This window comes from Sphaeramia orbicularis, chromosome 10, assembly GCF_902148855.1.
Source record: "Sphaeramia orbicularis chromosome 10, fSphaOr1.1, whole genome shotgun sequence".
Classification (NCBI taxonomy): Eukaryota; Metazoa; Chordata; class Actinopteri; order Kurtiformes; family Apogonidae; genus Sphaeramia; species Sphaeramia orbicularis.
Genome location: NC_043966.1, coordinates 50,550,665 through 50,565,471, shown reverse-complemented (window position 1 = coordinate 50,565,471; position 14,807 = coordinate 50,550,665). Strand labels below are relative to the sequence as shown.

Sequence of the window (14,807 nt, the reverse complement as noted above, 5' to 3'; positions counted from 1 at the left end):
CAGCTTTTCTGGAGACACACCAGATCTTTGACACTTTTCAATCTGGGTTTAGACAACGCCACTCAACAGAAACCGCACTATTAAAAGTGTCTAGTGATATCCTGATGGCGGCTGACTCCGGGAAATCCACGGTCTTGGTCCTGCTAGATCTCTCCTCGGCCTTTGACACAGTGGACCATACCATAATGATTGAGAGACTGAGGGACCTGGTAGGGATGTCAGGTCCTGTGCTAGACTGGTTCTCCTCTTACCTGACCGGCAGAAGCTTCACTGTGTCAATAAACAACTTCCAATCTGACTCAGCGGATCTACTGTGTGGTGTGCCCCAAGGCTCTGTCCTGGGACCAATGCTATTCTTACTCTATGTCCTCCCACTTGGCCACATTATCCGACAGTATAGTGATGTCTCCTATCATCTATTCGCGGATGACATCCAGATATACTGCTCCTTTAACTCCTCTGAGCCCCACAAACTGAGTTCCTTAATCAACTGCTTGTCAGAGCTGAAGCTGTGGCTAAATGATAACAGCCTCCAGCTGAACTCCAGCAAAACTGAGACCCTCATCATTGCCCCGGATAGTGCAATCCCAGGGATCAAACATCACCTTGGAGACCTGAGTTCTTTGGTAAAGACCAAACTGAGGAACCTGGGTGTCATCTTTGACCAGGACATGTCTTTAGAATTCTACTCCAAACACCTAGTTAAAAACTGTTTCTTCCAACTACGCAACATCTCCAAACTCAGATCTATGTTGTCCATCAATGAGCTCGAGATGATCGTTCACGCTTTTGTGTCTTCTCGCTTAGACTACTGTAACAGCCTGTTTACATGCTTAAACAAGAAGGAGCTGGCCCGTCTACAGTTTGTCCAGAACTCTGCTGCCAGGCTCCTGACCCGCACAAACAGGAGAACCCACATCACTCCCATTCTTAAATCTCTCCACTGGCTCCCTGTTCTATATCGTTTTCATTTCAAAATTCTTGTGCTAACTTTCCGGGCTCTACATGGCCAGGCCCCTGCATACATTGCTTCCCTGATCCAGCCCTACAGCTCAACTTGTAGCTTGAGGTCTTCAGAACAACACCTGCTGATGGTTCCACGCACCTGTTTTAGCACACGCGGTGACAGGTCTTTTAAAGCTGTGGCACCACATCTATGGAATGACCTGCCTCTACACCTACGGTCCATGGACTCTGTAGAGAGCTTTAAGAAACACCTCAAAACGTAGGGTTACTTGCGTAATCCCTGGTTCTTTGATAACAGAGTGAGGTGTTTCACTATGGGAAGCACTTTAGGCGTGACCATCAACTACGGAAGCTCCAATGACATCACGTCTGTCAATGACAGGTCGAGCCGTGCTTGGGGACCCGCCCCCTTCTATTACCACGGTCGACCCTTCCCTCCTAAATCATTTAAGCCGGTTTCTTCCATGCCAGCAAGGAGGGAAATGTTGGTGAAACACCTCACTCTGTTATCAAAGAACCAGGGATTATGCAAGTAACCCTACGTTCTTTTTCTAACTTCGCTCAGTGTTTCACTATGGGAGATATAGCCCACTCCCGAATTGCAACCGCTCCTTGACGCCGTGACCCTACACGACTTCATGAGAGACCTTTACGCTAGACCGTCAGTACCTGCCTCCAGCACTGCATGAGACAGTGACGGGTGAACGACATCAAGTCTGTAAAAGCGCACAAACGTGTGAGGCGTAGCCCAACTTGCTGCTGTGCAAATGTCCTGAACTGACACTCCTCTAAATAAGGCCCACGATGAGGCCATGCTTCTGGTAGAGTGGGCTCTCACTCCCAGAGGTGGCTGAGAGCCCTTACACCTGTAAGCAATAGAAATGGCTTCCACAATCCAGTGTGACAGCCTTTGACGAGATAGTGGCCTGCCCTTATGAGGGGTGGCCCAGGAAACAAACAACTGATTGGTTCTCCTGAACCCAGCTGTTCTATCAACATAGACCCCCAGAGCCCGCACAGGGCATAGGGTGTGAAGGCGTTCATCCTCCTCTGAGGAGAACGGTGGAGGGTGAAAAGCTAACAGCTCTAAAGTAGGACATCTATATGATGGCTCCATTACTTTTGGTACAAACGCTGGATTAGGCCGAAGGCATGCTTTAGCATGCCCAGGAGCCAACTGCAAACAGGAGGGGTGGACCGACAAAGCCTGTAGGTTACTCACCCGCTTCGCAGTGGTCAGAGCCAGAAGCAAAGCAGTTTTCACTGAAAGAAATCTTAACCCCACCACCTCAATGGGTTCAAATGGGTGGTGTGAAAGGGCGTCCAGAACCAACAACAGGTCCCACAAAGGCACCAGCGGCCTGGACACTGGGAGCTTACGGCGGGCCCCCTTCATGAAGCGACGTACCAACGGATGTTGCCCCGCCGACTTCTCACCAAAACCTACATGACAAGCTGAAATTGCTGCCAAATAGACCTTAATTGTGGAAAAAGCTCTTCCTTTATCCAACAACTCCTGCAGAAAACAAAGCACCTCCGCCACAGAACACTGGAAAGGGATAGTGCCCCTATTATTGCACCACTCCTCAAAAATCTGCCACTTACCACTGTAAAGTGAGCGGGTGGAGGAGGCTCTGGTATTCTGAATAGTGTCAACTACTTCAGGGAGCAGCCCTGCAGCATTCAAGTTCCACCTCTCACGGGCCAGGCCCACAGAGAGAGGCGGTCTGGGTGAGGATGATAAATCTCACCCCGTGCCTGGGAAAGAAGATCCCTGCGTATGGGGAGCGGCCATGGCTCGTCCACCAGAAGCTGCATTATCTCTGCTATCCAGTGTTTGGATGGCCACCGAGGAGCAACCAAAATTAGTGACAGCCTCTGCTCCCGCACTCTGGCCAGCGTCGGAGAGATCAGGCTGAGTGGCGGAAAACCATAAAGAAGGACATTCGGCCAGGGGTGGGCCAGAGCGTCCACGCCTAGAGGTGCGCTCACATCTGACGGAGAAGAACAGTGGGCAGTGAGTGTCTTCTTGAGAGGCGAAGAGATCTACATCTGCCCGGCCGTATCTCTGCCAAATCTTTTGCACCACCTGTGGGTGAAGCCTCCACTCCCTGTACAGTGGGTTCCCCCTGGACAATATGTCCGCTCCCCTGTTCAGAATCCCTGCTACATGGGTCGCTCGGAGGGACAGGAACCGTGTACTGCCCCACACAATTATCCTCTGAGCCAGCTTGTGCAGCTGCAGAGAGCGAGTGCCCCCCTGACGGTTGATATAAGCTACCACAGTGGTGTTGTCTGTTTTCACCAACACATGACGCCCCTGTAGATGAGGCAAAAAATGCCTGAGTGCTAAAAACACTGCCTGCATTTCCAACACATTTATGTGGAGCTGAGCCATCCGTCGGGACCACACGCCATTGGCCGTTCTGCCCAACAGCGTCGCGCCCCATCCCGACAGGGAAGCGTCCGTTGTCATGGTTACCCTGGACGATACCGTTCCCAGAGGTACGCCTGACGTCAGCACTTCCGGGTCTCTCCACACCCGGAGAGCCGCGACACACTGCGCCGTTATTTTCACTCTGCGGTACAGATGACGCTGAGAGCAGAGGCGCAGAGACGCCGTCCATCTCTGAAAATCCCTCATCATAAGCAGCCCTAATTGCACCACAGATATAACCGACGCCATGAGTCCGAGAAGTCGGAGGCACAGTCTGAATGTCACCACTTTCTGTAGTTGAAAAAGTGTGAGACACTGTCTGAAAGCCGTCTCCCTCCCCTCTGACAGCCTGACGCGATAAGTGAGGGAGTTTATACTGAGCCCCAGGTACTCCGTACTCTGTGCCGGCTCCAGGCGACTCTTTACCTCGTTTATACTGAAACTGAGGTCCCTGAGGTGATTTAACACTGTAACAGAATCTTTGACCGCCTGCTCCCATGAGTGGGAGCATATGAGATAATCGTCTATGTATGAAAATATTCTGATGCCGCTGTTCCTTAATGGAAACAGCGCTGCCTCCACACACTTGCTGAACACCCTCGGAGCTAAAGAAAGACCGAATGGGATTGTCTGGAACTCGTAGGCTGCTCCTCGATAGGCAAACCTGAGATATTTCCTGTGTGCTGGATAAATGGCAATGTGAAAATACGCGTCTGCTAAATCGATCGTCACGAACCAATCGTTTTGACGGATCGAACTGCAGAGCACTTTGTGTGTCAGCATTCTGAACTTGTATTTCCGTAAATGTTTGTTTAACATATGGAGGTCTAAAATGGGCCTCAGGGATGAGCCGCCCTTCTTTGGAATGAGGAAGTAACGGGAATAAAAACCCTGATGACTTTCCTCGCTCGGGACTGGTCTGACTGCGTGTTTGTTTAATAACGACACAATCTCCTCTTCCAAGACCCGAGCTGAAGCTCCGTTTGCTACAGAAGTTAACACGCCGCCGAATTTGGGTGGCCTTGTAGCAAACTGCAGTCTGTAACCCCTGGCAACAGTTGACAACACCCATGGAGGAGCTGCGCATGCCCGCCACTGTTCCACTCGTGGAGCCAGCGGACCCAAAACGTCGCACGTGAGTGACGTCATCCACCCGCGACGAATAGGGTTGTTGCCTGTCGGAGGAGTTTTGGCTCCCCCTATCGGGAACAGCCGGCCACAGCAATGTTCTCTTTTCTCTTTTATGAACATTTTTTTGTTCATTAATTGAGGGGAGCATTCTGCCCTTGGCAACATGCCTGGATGCAGGGATGCATTCTTTAATTTTTCTTTTTCCCCTGAGAGAGAACAAAGAGACTGATGGTACTGTAAAGTGTTTGGTGGCACTAACAGAGACCCTGGAACCATGTGGTGACACTTCGTAAGTGCTTGGTGACACTGTGTAACCTGCCCCTGCGTCTCCACTCCCTGAATCTGTGGGGAGAGAGACTGAAGGAGGGCTCCTGAAGAACAGGGAACCATAGGAGCCTCCAAACTTAGTATTAAGGGGCTGAATCCCTCCTGCCGTCTTTTTAACGGTGGAGAGAAAGGCTGTGCTAGGTTGCACGCTTCTTCTTCCCCTCGCCGGGGTGAGAAGATGGCCTATTCCTCACTGCCACGGCTGCAAAGGACTGTTTTCCCCATGGCTTTGGGTTCTCAGCCTTAGACTGGTGGCCTGTCTGCTGTGCTGGCCCCGGCTTATGCGCCCTGGGGCCGCTGTGTTGTCCCCTCATAGCTGCTGCTGCAAAGCCAGCACTGGGGGGCTGAGATGGACGTGGCTGGGGTTTACGTGGCAAGCAGAGGTCAAAAGCTTCTCCCTCCTGCTTCCTGCGAGTGCTTGTTTCCCTCATCTTCTCCAATGCAGGGCCAAAGAGACCCTTGGTGGGGTCATATGCTGCATCCATGATCTCAGCTTTCTGAGAATCACCCAGACCAGACAGATTCAGCCACAGGGCTCTCTCACCTGTGACTGCTAGCCCCATAACACGGCCACAACCCTGAACTGCTCCCCTAGAGGAGTGTAGGAGAAGGTCATTCACCACACATATCTCATCCCAGAGGATGGGGTTCGGAGCCTGAGAATCCAGCTGACGACCCATCTCCTCCAGTATCTCAGCCTGGTATGCAGACAGCAGTGTGACAGCGTTGAGGGAGCACACTGACTGCGCTCCGTATTTGTACATCCTCTGGTAAATCGATGCGGTGAGGCGATCTGATTTACTGGGCAGAGAAATACTAGAAGATGCTGAGAGTGATTTCCGATTGGGGTGGAGGTGGGGAGCCACTGAAGGCTCCACAGCTGGGGGTTCGGCCAGCCCCAGCTCACTCATCCCCTGGACCTCCAGCTTGGAACAGCCCTTGGTAGGCAGTTTGCTCTTGAAGGGGCTGGGCCAGTACCGACTCATTTCTTTCATACAAGCAGGTACTGCTGGAAGAAGCTGTTTGGGTGGAGGCTGGGCTGGCGGGAGCCTCTTACCATCATACAGGTCCCGCTCCATCCCCTTAGCACCCTGGGCTGCTGGCCAGGGAATTCCCAGCTTGGCTGCAGCCCTTTTGCAGACCTCGTACAAGTTGCCGTCCATGGGTGAAACCACCTCAGTAGCACTTGAAGGTCTGGACTGCTGGGGTGGGAAAGGAGAGTCATCCTCCTCTTCTTCCTCCATATCCCCCATGTCGAGGAGGTCAGAGTTAGCATCACACTCTGCGTCCTCATCACCCAGTAGCCCTTGATCTAAACCTTCGAACAGCGGGGTCATAACTGGGGATTCTGCGTCCATCATGTCCGCCCAGCTCAGCGGAGCTCGCGCCTGATGGACGTCAGCCTTAGAAGTCGGGGCCGCCAGACAGAGGTCCTGACTGTTGGCTACCGCTACTCTCAGCCTCCTTTCCAAAATTTTCTCCGGCATTGAAGCGCAGTGAGAACAGCATAGTGGGTCTGCTAGCGAAGCTTGGGTGTGTTTAGGGCCCATGCACGCTATGCACATTGGATGAGGGTCCCTGCCCGAAATGGTGGCACCACATGACGCGGGACACGGGCGGGATACAGCTTCTTTAGCCTTCGGCTCCGACCCTTTGGCGGGGGTAGCGGCCGTAGACATACTTTGGAAAGGGGGGGTAAATATAAGACTCGGCTCGTAACGACACGTAGCACCTGTCCAAGCTAGAGCTAATAGCGCAGCTATAGCCTAGCAATAGCAATGTTATGAGTTAGCTCGTCATAACACGTTAGCTAAGCTCAGAGTAATAAGTTCGGATAACAACCTAATGTTACCCAAACCGGTAAAATTCAACTCGCCTTGACGTGTTAGTCTGGTACCTCGTGTGAAGTACTTACTCAGCACGATCCGGACTAAAATGGAAACTGCGTTCGACAACGTACTCCTTGACGGAACGTTTGAGAACTGTTAAGCAGCTAGCCAAAATCCTGGAACGCATTGAGGGAGCAATGTAGTTTCTCACGGAAGAAAGCGAGAATGATTTAGGAGGGAAGGGTCGACCGTGGTAATAGAAGGGAGCGGGTCCCCAAGCACGGCTCGACCTGTCTGTCATTGACAGACGTGATGTCATTGGAGCTTCCGTAGTTGATGGTCACGCCTAAAGCGCTTCCCATAGTGAAACACCGAGCGAAGTTAGAAAAAGAACCCTCCTGTTCAAACAGGCTTTTTAGTCTCCCACCTGACCCAGGGCCACCACAGACTGACTACACTCTATGTATTCATCATAAAGTACTCCATGTGCCCCCCCCCCCCCCCCCCCCCCCCTCTCCCCCAGTCTCTCTATATCGCTATCGCTCTCTCTTTTCTCCTCCTTTACTCTCTCTCTTTAACCCCAACTGGTCAAGGCAGACAGCCATCCTTCAGGAGTCTGGGTCTGCTCGAGGTTTCGGCTGTTAAAGGGAACTTTTTCCTCGCTACTGTCACCAATCACAAGTGTTTGCTCCTGAAGGACTCTGTTGGGTCTCTGTAAACTTGATTTGATTTTGATTTGAATTGATTTGATTCTGATTTGAATTGGTAAAGCACTTTGTGACTGTCTGTGAAAAGTGCTCTATAAATAAAATTTACTTACTTACTTACTTACAAAGAGAAAGGAACGAAAGGCGTCGTTCAATGCGGAACTTTAAAACTGTGCAACTTCCACACGGACATATGGAACTAGCGCACAATGACTCGAAATATGAAATAACAGCTTCCATAAGGTTAAAGAAAAACAACAAATATGATGTCAACCTGAAGGGAAGAGACTGAAGACCCTCCACCATCATTACAGTCCTGTTTGGGATCAGTACAGGTTCAGGTGAAAGACAACAACAGGGAAAGAGACGCTGATAAGACAGACGATGTTTGGCCCCTAGGAGCTGCGGTAGTTCTAAAACACTGACACTAGCTCTGTCTCTCTCTCTCTCTCTCTCTCTCTCTCTCTCTCTCTCTCTCTCTCACACACACTCTCTCGCTCACACACACGCTGTATAATAGAGGAATAGAACCCAGGAGTTGGAAGTTGTAAAGGAGTTGAAAGGATGTAAAGTTTCACTTTCGTTTCACGCCAGCGTTAGTTATTAGGTTAGTCATGGACCGAACCCCCACGTATAACCCTCCCCACCTCCGACAAAAGAAAAAAAAGAAATCCCCCCCATGTGTTTTTGACAAATCGCACCCTGCATGCACACGCACACACACACACACACACACACACACACACACACACACACACACACACACACACACACACACAAGTACACAAAGTGGCCTAAACAGTTTATCTGTCCTAAAATAAATAATTAGGTTAATTTATTTGTCAGTGTTGCTCTTCAGTTTGTTTAAACAGAATACCAGTTTGCTCTCTTGTTAATGTTGCACTTCATGTGGATTTTTTTTTCGTTATTTTAATGCAGAATGTGAACTAACAGAACTGTGATTAGATTTTTGTTGATTGTTCAAAACTCCCTTTCAGGGAAAAGAGCAATACTAATGTTTAAAATACGTTTAGTAATATTTTATTTTCTATTTGATTTATAGCAACAGAATTATATTATTCTTGTTTTTCTATATTCTGTTGTCTCCAAAAATTGGTAGAAGAATGTTCAAAAGTTCATAAATGCATTAAGGACATTTTGAGGGGTTTTCTTTCTTTCTTCTCGAACCGAACTGAAAAAAAATGAACCGTGGCTTTCAAAATCAAAAATGTACCGAACCAAAAATTTTGTGTACCGTTACAGGCCATATATATATATATATATATATATATATATATATATATATATATATATATATATATATATACACACACACACACACACACCAGAGGGGATTTCTCAAAGACTGCAAGGGAAGCTCAGCTTCCCCTAAAATTATGAAAATTAAATGGTCAAATATGTACAGTTGTGTTGACATTTCATTGACTACAAATGTGTTAGAACATGTTCATCTCAAAGACGAGTTTGTTCAGAATCAGCTTTATCACAAATCAACGAACTCGATGTTGTTCACTTCTCATACATTCCCGTTGCACTGTTTTCTCATATGATCTATGGTCAATGCATTTGCCCGTAGAGGCTCAGCGTCCATGCACTTCAATAGGACTTCATGGAACCCTTTTTTTCACTGCCTCAAAACTGGATGGTAATTGGATAAATGCCATGATGCTGTCCCGCCCCCGGATGCTCAGCGTCTCTGGGGGTGAATGGAGCTGTGGGCGGACCTCGGCCGGGCTGGGCTTCCACATGCTGATTGGAGGATCGGTCGAAAGGCTGAATCCTGTTTGATTGACAGCTATTTTGAGATATACTCCTTCACTTGACAGATTTCAGTTTAATACTGTCGCACATTCTGCTGTGACATCGAGAGAGAAACCACTACAAAATGACTTGTTCATTTCTTGCACTGTAAACTCATTGTACTTCCTTGTTTCAGTTTAACATAATTTCAACGTTTGCTTGTTTCAGTCACATAATTTAATCATTTCTTGTTCGAGTTTAATGTCGTTTTGTAGATAGTTAAATCAATCATACTGTTGGCTAGGTCGGAGTGAACTAGCCATCAGTTCCCTGGAAAAGACGCCTACTTGGTACGATAAGGTCACTGACCATTTTCTTAAAAAGGAACGGAGGGACGAATTTATGTTTAAATAACTTGATAGTTTTTTTTGACGTAAGCTGACATGAGCTTCCCCTCTCTGAAAGACAAGCAGCCGCCACTGATACACACACGTTCACATCCATTTACTTCATCGGGTTTTAGTGATGTGGACAAATCATACATTTATTAATTCATTTATTTATTTGATTTCATTATTTGATTTATTTTCAAAACCCCCATACAGATTTATCAGCAATGAAGTGTGAACTGCTACCATTGAATCAGTGTTTGAACTAGTCACGTGGCATATGTGTCAAATGACGCTTCAGACGTCATGGGTCACATGATCAGCAAAAAATGGATCAAGCTCTGCTGAAAATTGGTTTGTTTTTTTTGACACATGCTTCAAAGCTTCGGTGTCACAGGTAGCATCACTACCTTCTCCTATGAAGCAGAGATACACCAAGGCTAATTAATTACCTCCAATAGGACAGTTTACAAAATATTTATTATTGCATATCTATAGGTGTAAAATCAAAAACAATCCACACTTAGATCTTTTAGTTTTTTTTTAATCAGGAGGTGATATCGATCAGTTAGTGGGTTCTGTTTGGGTACTCCAGCTACCTTCTGTGATGTGCACTAATAGGTTAACTGGTCAATCGAAATCACACATGGGTGTAGGGATGGGAATCGAGAACTGGTTCTTTTTGAGAACCGGTTCCCAGTAGCTCGATTCCTTGGAATTGTTTGCCTGCCTGCTTAACGATTCTGCTTATCGATTCCGCCTTCGTTGTGCATGCGTGATGACGTCACACATACGCTGCATTGTTTTGGTCAGAACGTAGCCAAAACTATAACTACTCACTCGACAAACTTCCGATTTCACTGTCTAAATTTCATCAGCAGTCACTTGTTTCCCGGAAACTGTGCTTCACTCATAATTTTTCTCCTCACAAAACTTTGTTATGGAATAACGAGTGTAGAAATAAGAAATAAGTCTCTTTTCTATCCCAAATGGTTTGAGAGAAGTATTGATAATATCTTGTCTGTTTTGGATGAACATGGTCTTGTACTGTCCTATGAAAGTTTTATAACTCGTCATAATTTTCCTATACCTTTCAAAGAATATAACTCTGTGATAAAAGCAATCCCCTCTGGCTTACTTAATTTAATGAAAAGTCACTTATCCTTCTGTCAAGAAATTAGGCCAGTCTGTGTTGCTTTTGAATGGTATCAATATACAAGACAAGAAATGTAACAATAAACATATAAGAAAAAATTTTCAAGATAAAAAGAGGTTTTCACCACGAGGAAAATTTTATTGGTGCTCTTATTTCGAGGACATAGACTGGGAAAAAGCATGGTTTTTACCTGAAAAATACTGTAACCATAACAAAGTAAAAGAAATTCATCTCAGAATTCTTCACAAGATATATCATGTCAACTCTTTCATTTCAAAGTTCAAGGATGTGGATAACTCCTGTGTTTTTTGTGGACATGCTGATGAAACTTTAAACCATTTGTTTTTTGAATGTAATATCACAAAGCAATTTTGGTCTGACTTGTGTTCTTATATCTTCACCCAAGTTAACATGTTATACTGTTTTTCCCTGAAAGAAGTTATATGTTATTATGAAAATAAGAACAAATGTCTCCAATATTTAGTTCTTTTTTTTTTATTATTTTTTTTTATTTTACTGGTAAATATTTTATTCATAAACAAAAATTTTCAGCCTCCAAACCAACCTTTCCTCATTTTTTAATTGAATTTAATTGACTTCATAAATCATTAACTCTTGTTAATAATAAAAAAAATAGGACATTCCTTGATAGTTATAAGTTATTTAAGGTTTCCTCTGACATTTGATGAAATTTTAGGTGAGAAATTTTGTATGTATGTATGTATGTATATATGTATTTATTATTTTTTGTATATGAATTATTGAAAATGTATTTTGTGCATATATTGATTTTATGATTGTATTTTGTTTTTAGATCTGTATTCTCTTGTATTGTATGTATTGTGTTATATGTTAAATGTTTGACAAAGTTTGTAAATTGATATTTAAATAAAGTTGGAAAAAAAAAACAAAAAAAACAGAACGTTGAGGCAGAAACGGTCTAAAAAGATGACACCAGGTCCACTTGCTTGGAATACTTGCAAAGCTTCCATGTCTTCAAAAGAGTGGAATACCTCCAATATCCTCAAACATTTGTCCACAGCATGTGAATCATTCACAGAAATAAGCTACTTAGCGGCGCTTGTGAATGTAACGGCAAAGTGAATGCCGGGCCGGTTCCGGTGTGGGCAACAAACGTCGTAACTCCTCAAATACAAGTTTCTGAGAGTAAAAAAGGAAAGGAAATGAGGTGCACAACAATGGGAGACGAGCCGAGTCTAACTGGTTCCATGTAGTAGAAATGCGGCAATAGAGGAATTAGTAAAGCATCTTTAGTTTCTCTTTCACTGTATGCTCCCCCCCACACCCCTCCGAACCGGGCCCGGCGTCATCTGTTATTATTATTTGTACATACTGTATATGTTATATTTTCTGTGCAGAGATGGAAATTTAAGACAGTTAATGCAAACACACCCGTTTGTACTCTTTTATTCCCTCACCCAATGAGAATCGATAAGGAATCGGATCGATAAGCAAAATCAATAATGGAATCAGAATCGTTAAATTCTTAACGATTCCCATCCTTACATAGGTGTGAATGTGGGAGTGAATGGTTGTTTGTATGTGAGCCTTGTGATGAACTGGCGACATGTCCAGGGTGAACCCCACCTTCACCCAGGGGATGCCGGGATAGGCTCCTGTACCCCCACAAATCTCACAAGGAATAAGCAGTTCAGAAATGGATGGGTTCAAGGTTAGTGATTGTTACAAATTAATTAATTAAAAAACTTTTTTCTTCAGATTTCTTTATTAAATCTACACATCATCTTTGTACAATATGAACTGTAAAACATAGCACTTGTAAGGTTCTTATTGTGCACCATTGGTTAAAATAAACAGAATAATTGATTTAGAGGTGAAAAGTCTATTGAATGAATTTGATTTATTCCACATCCCTTACTTTTATTTGTATTTACACTATTCTCACCCTGTAGAATGTCATCATTTATTTACAATACTGTAAAGTGATCAAATTAGAGGAGAACTCATTTAGTATAAGAGTCTGTATAATAGTCGAAACCGCTTAGGCAGGGTTCAGTTGTATTACCTATGGACCTATTCGCTGATTCCATTTCTGAGGAACGTTTTGATTCTTTTAGGATGTGTTTACTCCTGTTGGCGGTGCTTGGGTGCAATTTTTTGCGTCCTGAGCCTCTCCTATCGCTTGTATTGGAGGGGGTCTACTGCACATGTGCCATTTGTAACACGTGTATTAGGTTAAATGGAGAGCCTTGGGCAAAGATTTTTGCACCTCAAACAGGAAACACATGACTTGACTGCTCACTAAATGACAAAAACATTTTTAAACTACACTTGAATGGGGATTATACACGGTACTCACAGGCTGTATCATGTATAGGTTGTTTATTTATTAATGTTTTTGTAAAATTATCTTATGTGATTCCTATCGTCCTCTTCATGTGAGACAGGTGGGGCAGCGCCCTAGCGCCCTCTACTGACAAGCAACCACTGCATTTATGGATCCTAAAATACCTTACATTAGAGCAGAGGTTCTCCTCACTGTATGTTTTTGGCAGGTCGTCACTGTGATATTCACCAGATGACTGGAAACTATATGTGGGACGAGGGTTCTGGCAAGGAGTTTCTGATTGGGACAAATGCTGACAGCCGCTTATCTCTGTGGTGGGATGGATCAGAACCACTGTGGGTCACCATGCAGAAGCTAGGAAAGAAGGTTTTTATGTACTACTGGCCTGGTGAGTAGAGCTGTAGTTCACCCTGTAGGTACAACTGCACTGCTACAAAGAATGGCAATCAAAATAACTCATGATGTGACACAGAGAAAGAATCTACAACATATGCTGACATTGTTCAGTACTGGGATGATTTCTGTTTAAAACAAGAAAAGCACTCGGAGAGTGCAGACCTCCGCCAAGACAGATCTGCCTCCCGTGCGTGTTTGTTTGTTTGTTAGCAAGATAACTCAAAAAGTTGTGGACGGATTTTCATGAAATTTTCAGGAAATGTTGATACTGGCACAAGGAAGAAATGATTACATTTTGGTAGATTGGGGGGGGGGCTGATCCGCCTTGGTGGAGATCTGCGCTCTCCCTCTGCCTCCCCCACCCCTGATCACCACCAAAATTTTATCATTTCTTCCTTGTGCCAGTATCAACATTTCCTGAAAATTTCATGAAAATCCATCCATAACTTTTCGAGTTATCCTGCTAACAAACAAACAAACACGCACACAAAGGAAAGCGGTCACAATGCCTCCTGGCGGAGGTAAAAAACTCACCCATCACAACCACAACCAAAATGACAGCAGTTAATCTGAGGGAAGTTGACATCTACCTGGAACATAAGACAACTATCCAAAAACTGTGAATGCAGGGTCAAGGGTTCTATCTGATTATCTTATATTCACATCCTGAGTGTGAATGCATTGGCATATGTGAATAAAATCATTTTTCTTATTCAACACGATGAAGGCAGTATGCATGTTCATACTGAAAAATACATTTAAAATGACAACTGGGAGTCAATTCCAAGCAGCATATCTTATAATGACTGGTGATGGGCAGGAATAAATAAAGGCTGGTGCTCAGTTACATACTTGAGTTAATGTCAACACCTTTATGCGACCGTCTCCAAAGTTTGAAAACTAATCTCATGTATATGTACATTTCCTCAGGCTGTGAGGTGGAGATTCTTGGTGTCCGCCCATCATTCTGCGAAGAATATGTCTACAACCCATCAGAGAAAAACTTCACTGACTCCATAGAGAATGCTCTCAATGTCCTACGGTAACCATCCTGTATCTAACCCTGACTCGCAGCTACTGAGATTCTGCTGATGGTCATCTGCTGACATTTTACTGCCTTTGCTGCAGTTAAAGTTGTGGTTAATTATATATGGAAAAACCCTATAGTAATAAATCTAAAGCTGTATTACCCAAGGCTTTTACAGCCACATGTGTTAATTATTAGACTTAGTACAGCGTTAGGCTGAGGAAAACAACAGATAGAAAGGAACACGAGCACATGAGTGTGTAGCATTTGCAATTGGCAGAATTACAAGCAAGTCATTAACCCTTTCATGCATGAATTATGAAAAAAGTATCTACTTTTTTTTTTAGATTGA

At 44.8% G+C, this 14,807-nt stretch overlaps 1 protein-coding gene across 1 annotated transcript in view; it reads left to right on the top strand.

The window, feature by feature from the left end:
* Positions 1–14,807, top strand: part of enpp6 (ectonucleotide pyrophosphatase/phosphodiesterase 6) — a 50,356-nt gene that overhangs the window by 22,631 nt on the left and 12,918 nt on the right. The window contains exons 2-3 of the mRNA XM_030145970.1: positions 13,241–13,420; positions 14,359–14,470. Coding sequence (XP_030001830.1) covers positions 13,241–13,420; positions 14,359–14,470 — 292 coding nt within the window. The remainder of the gene's footprint in view (positions 1–13,240; positions 13,421–14,358; positions 14,471–14,807) is intronic.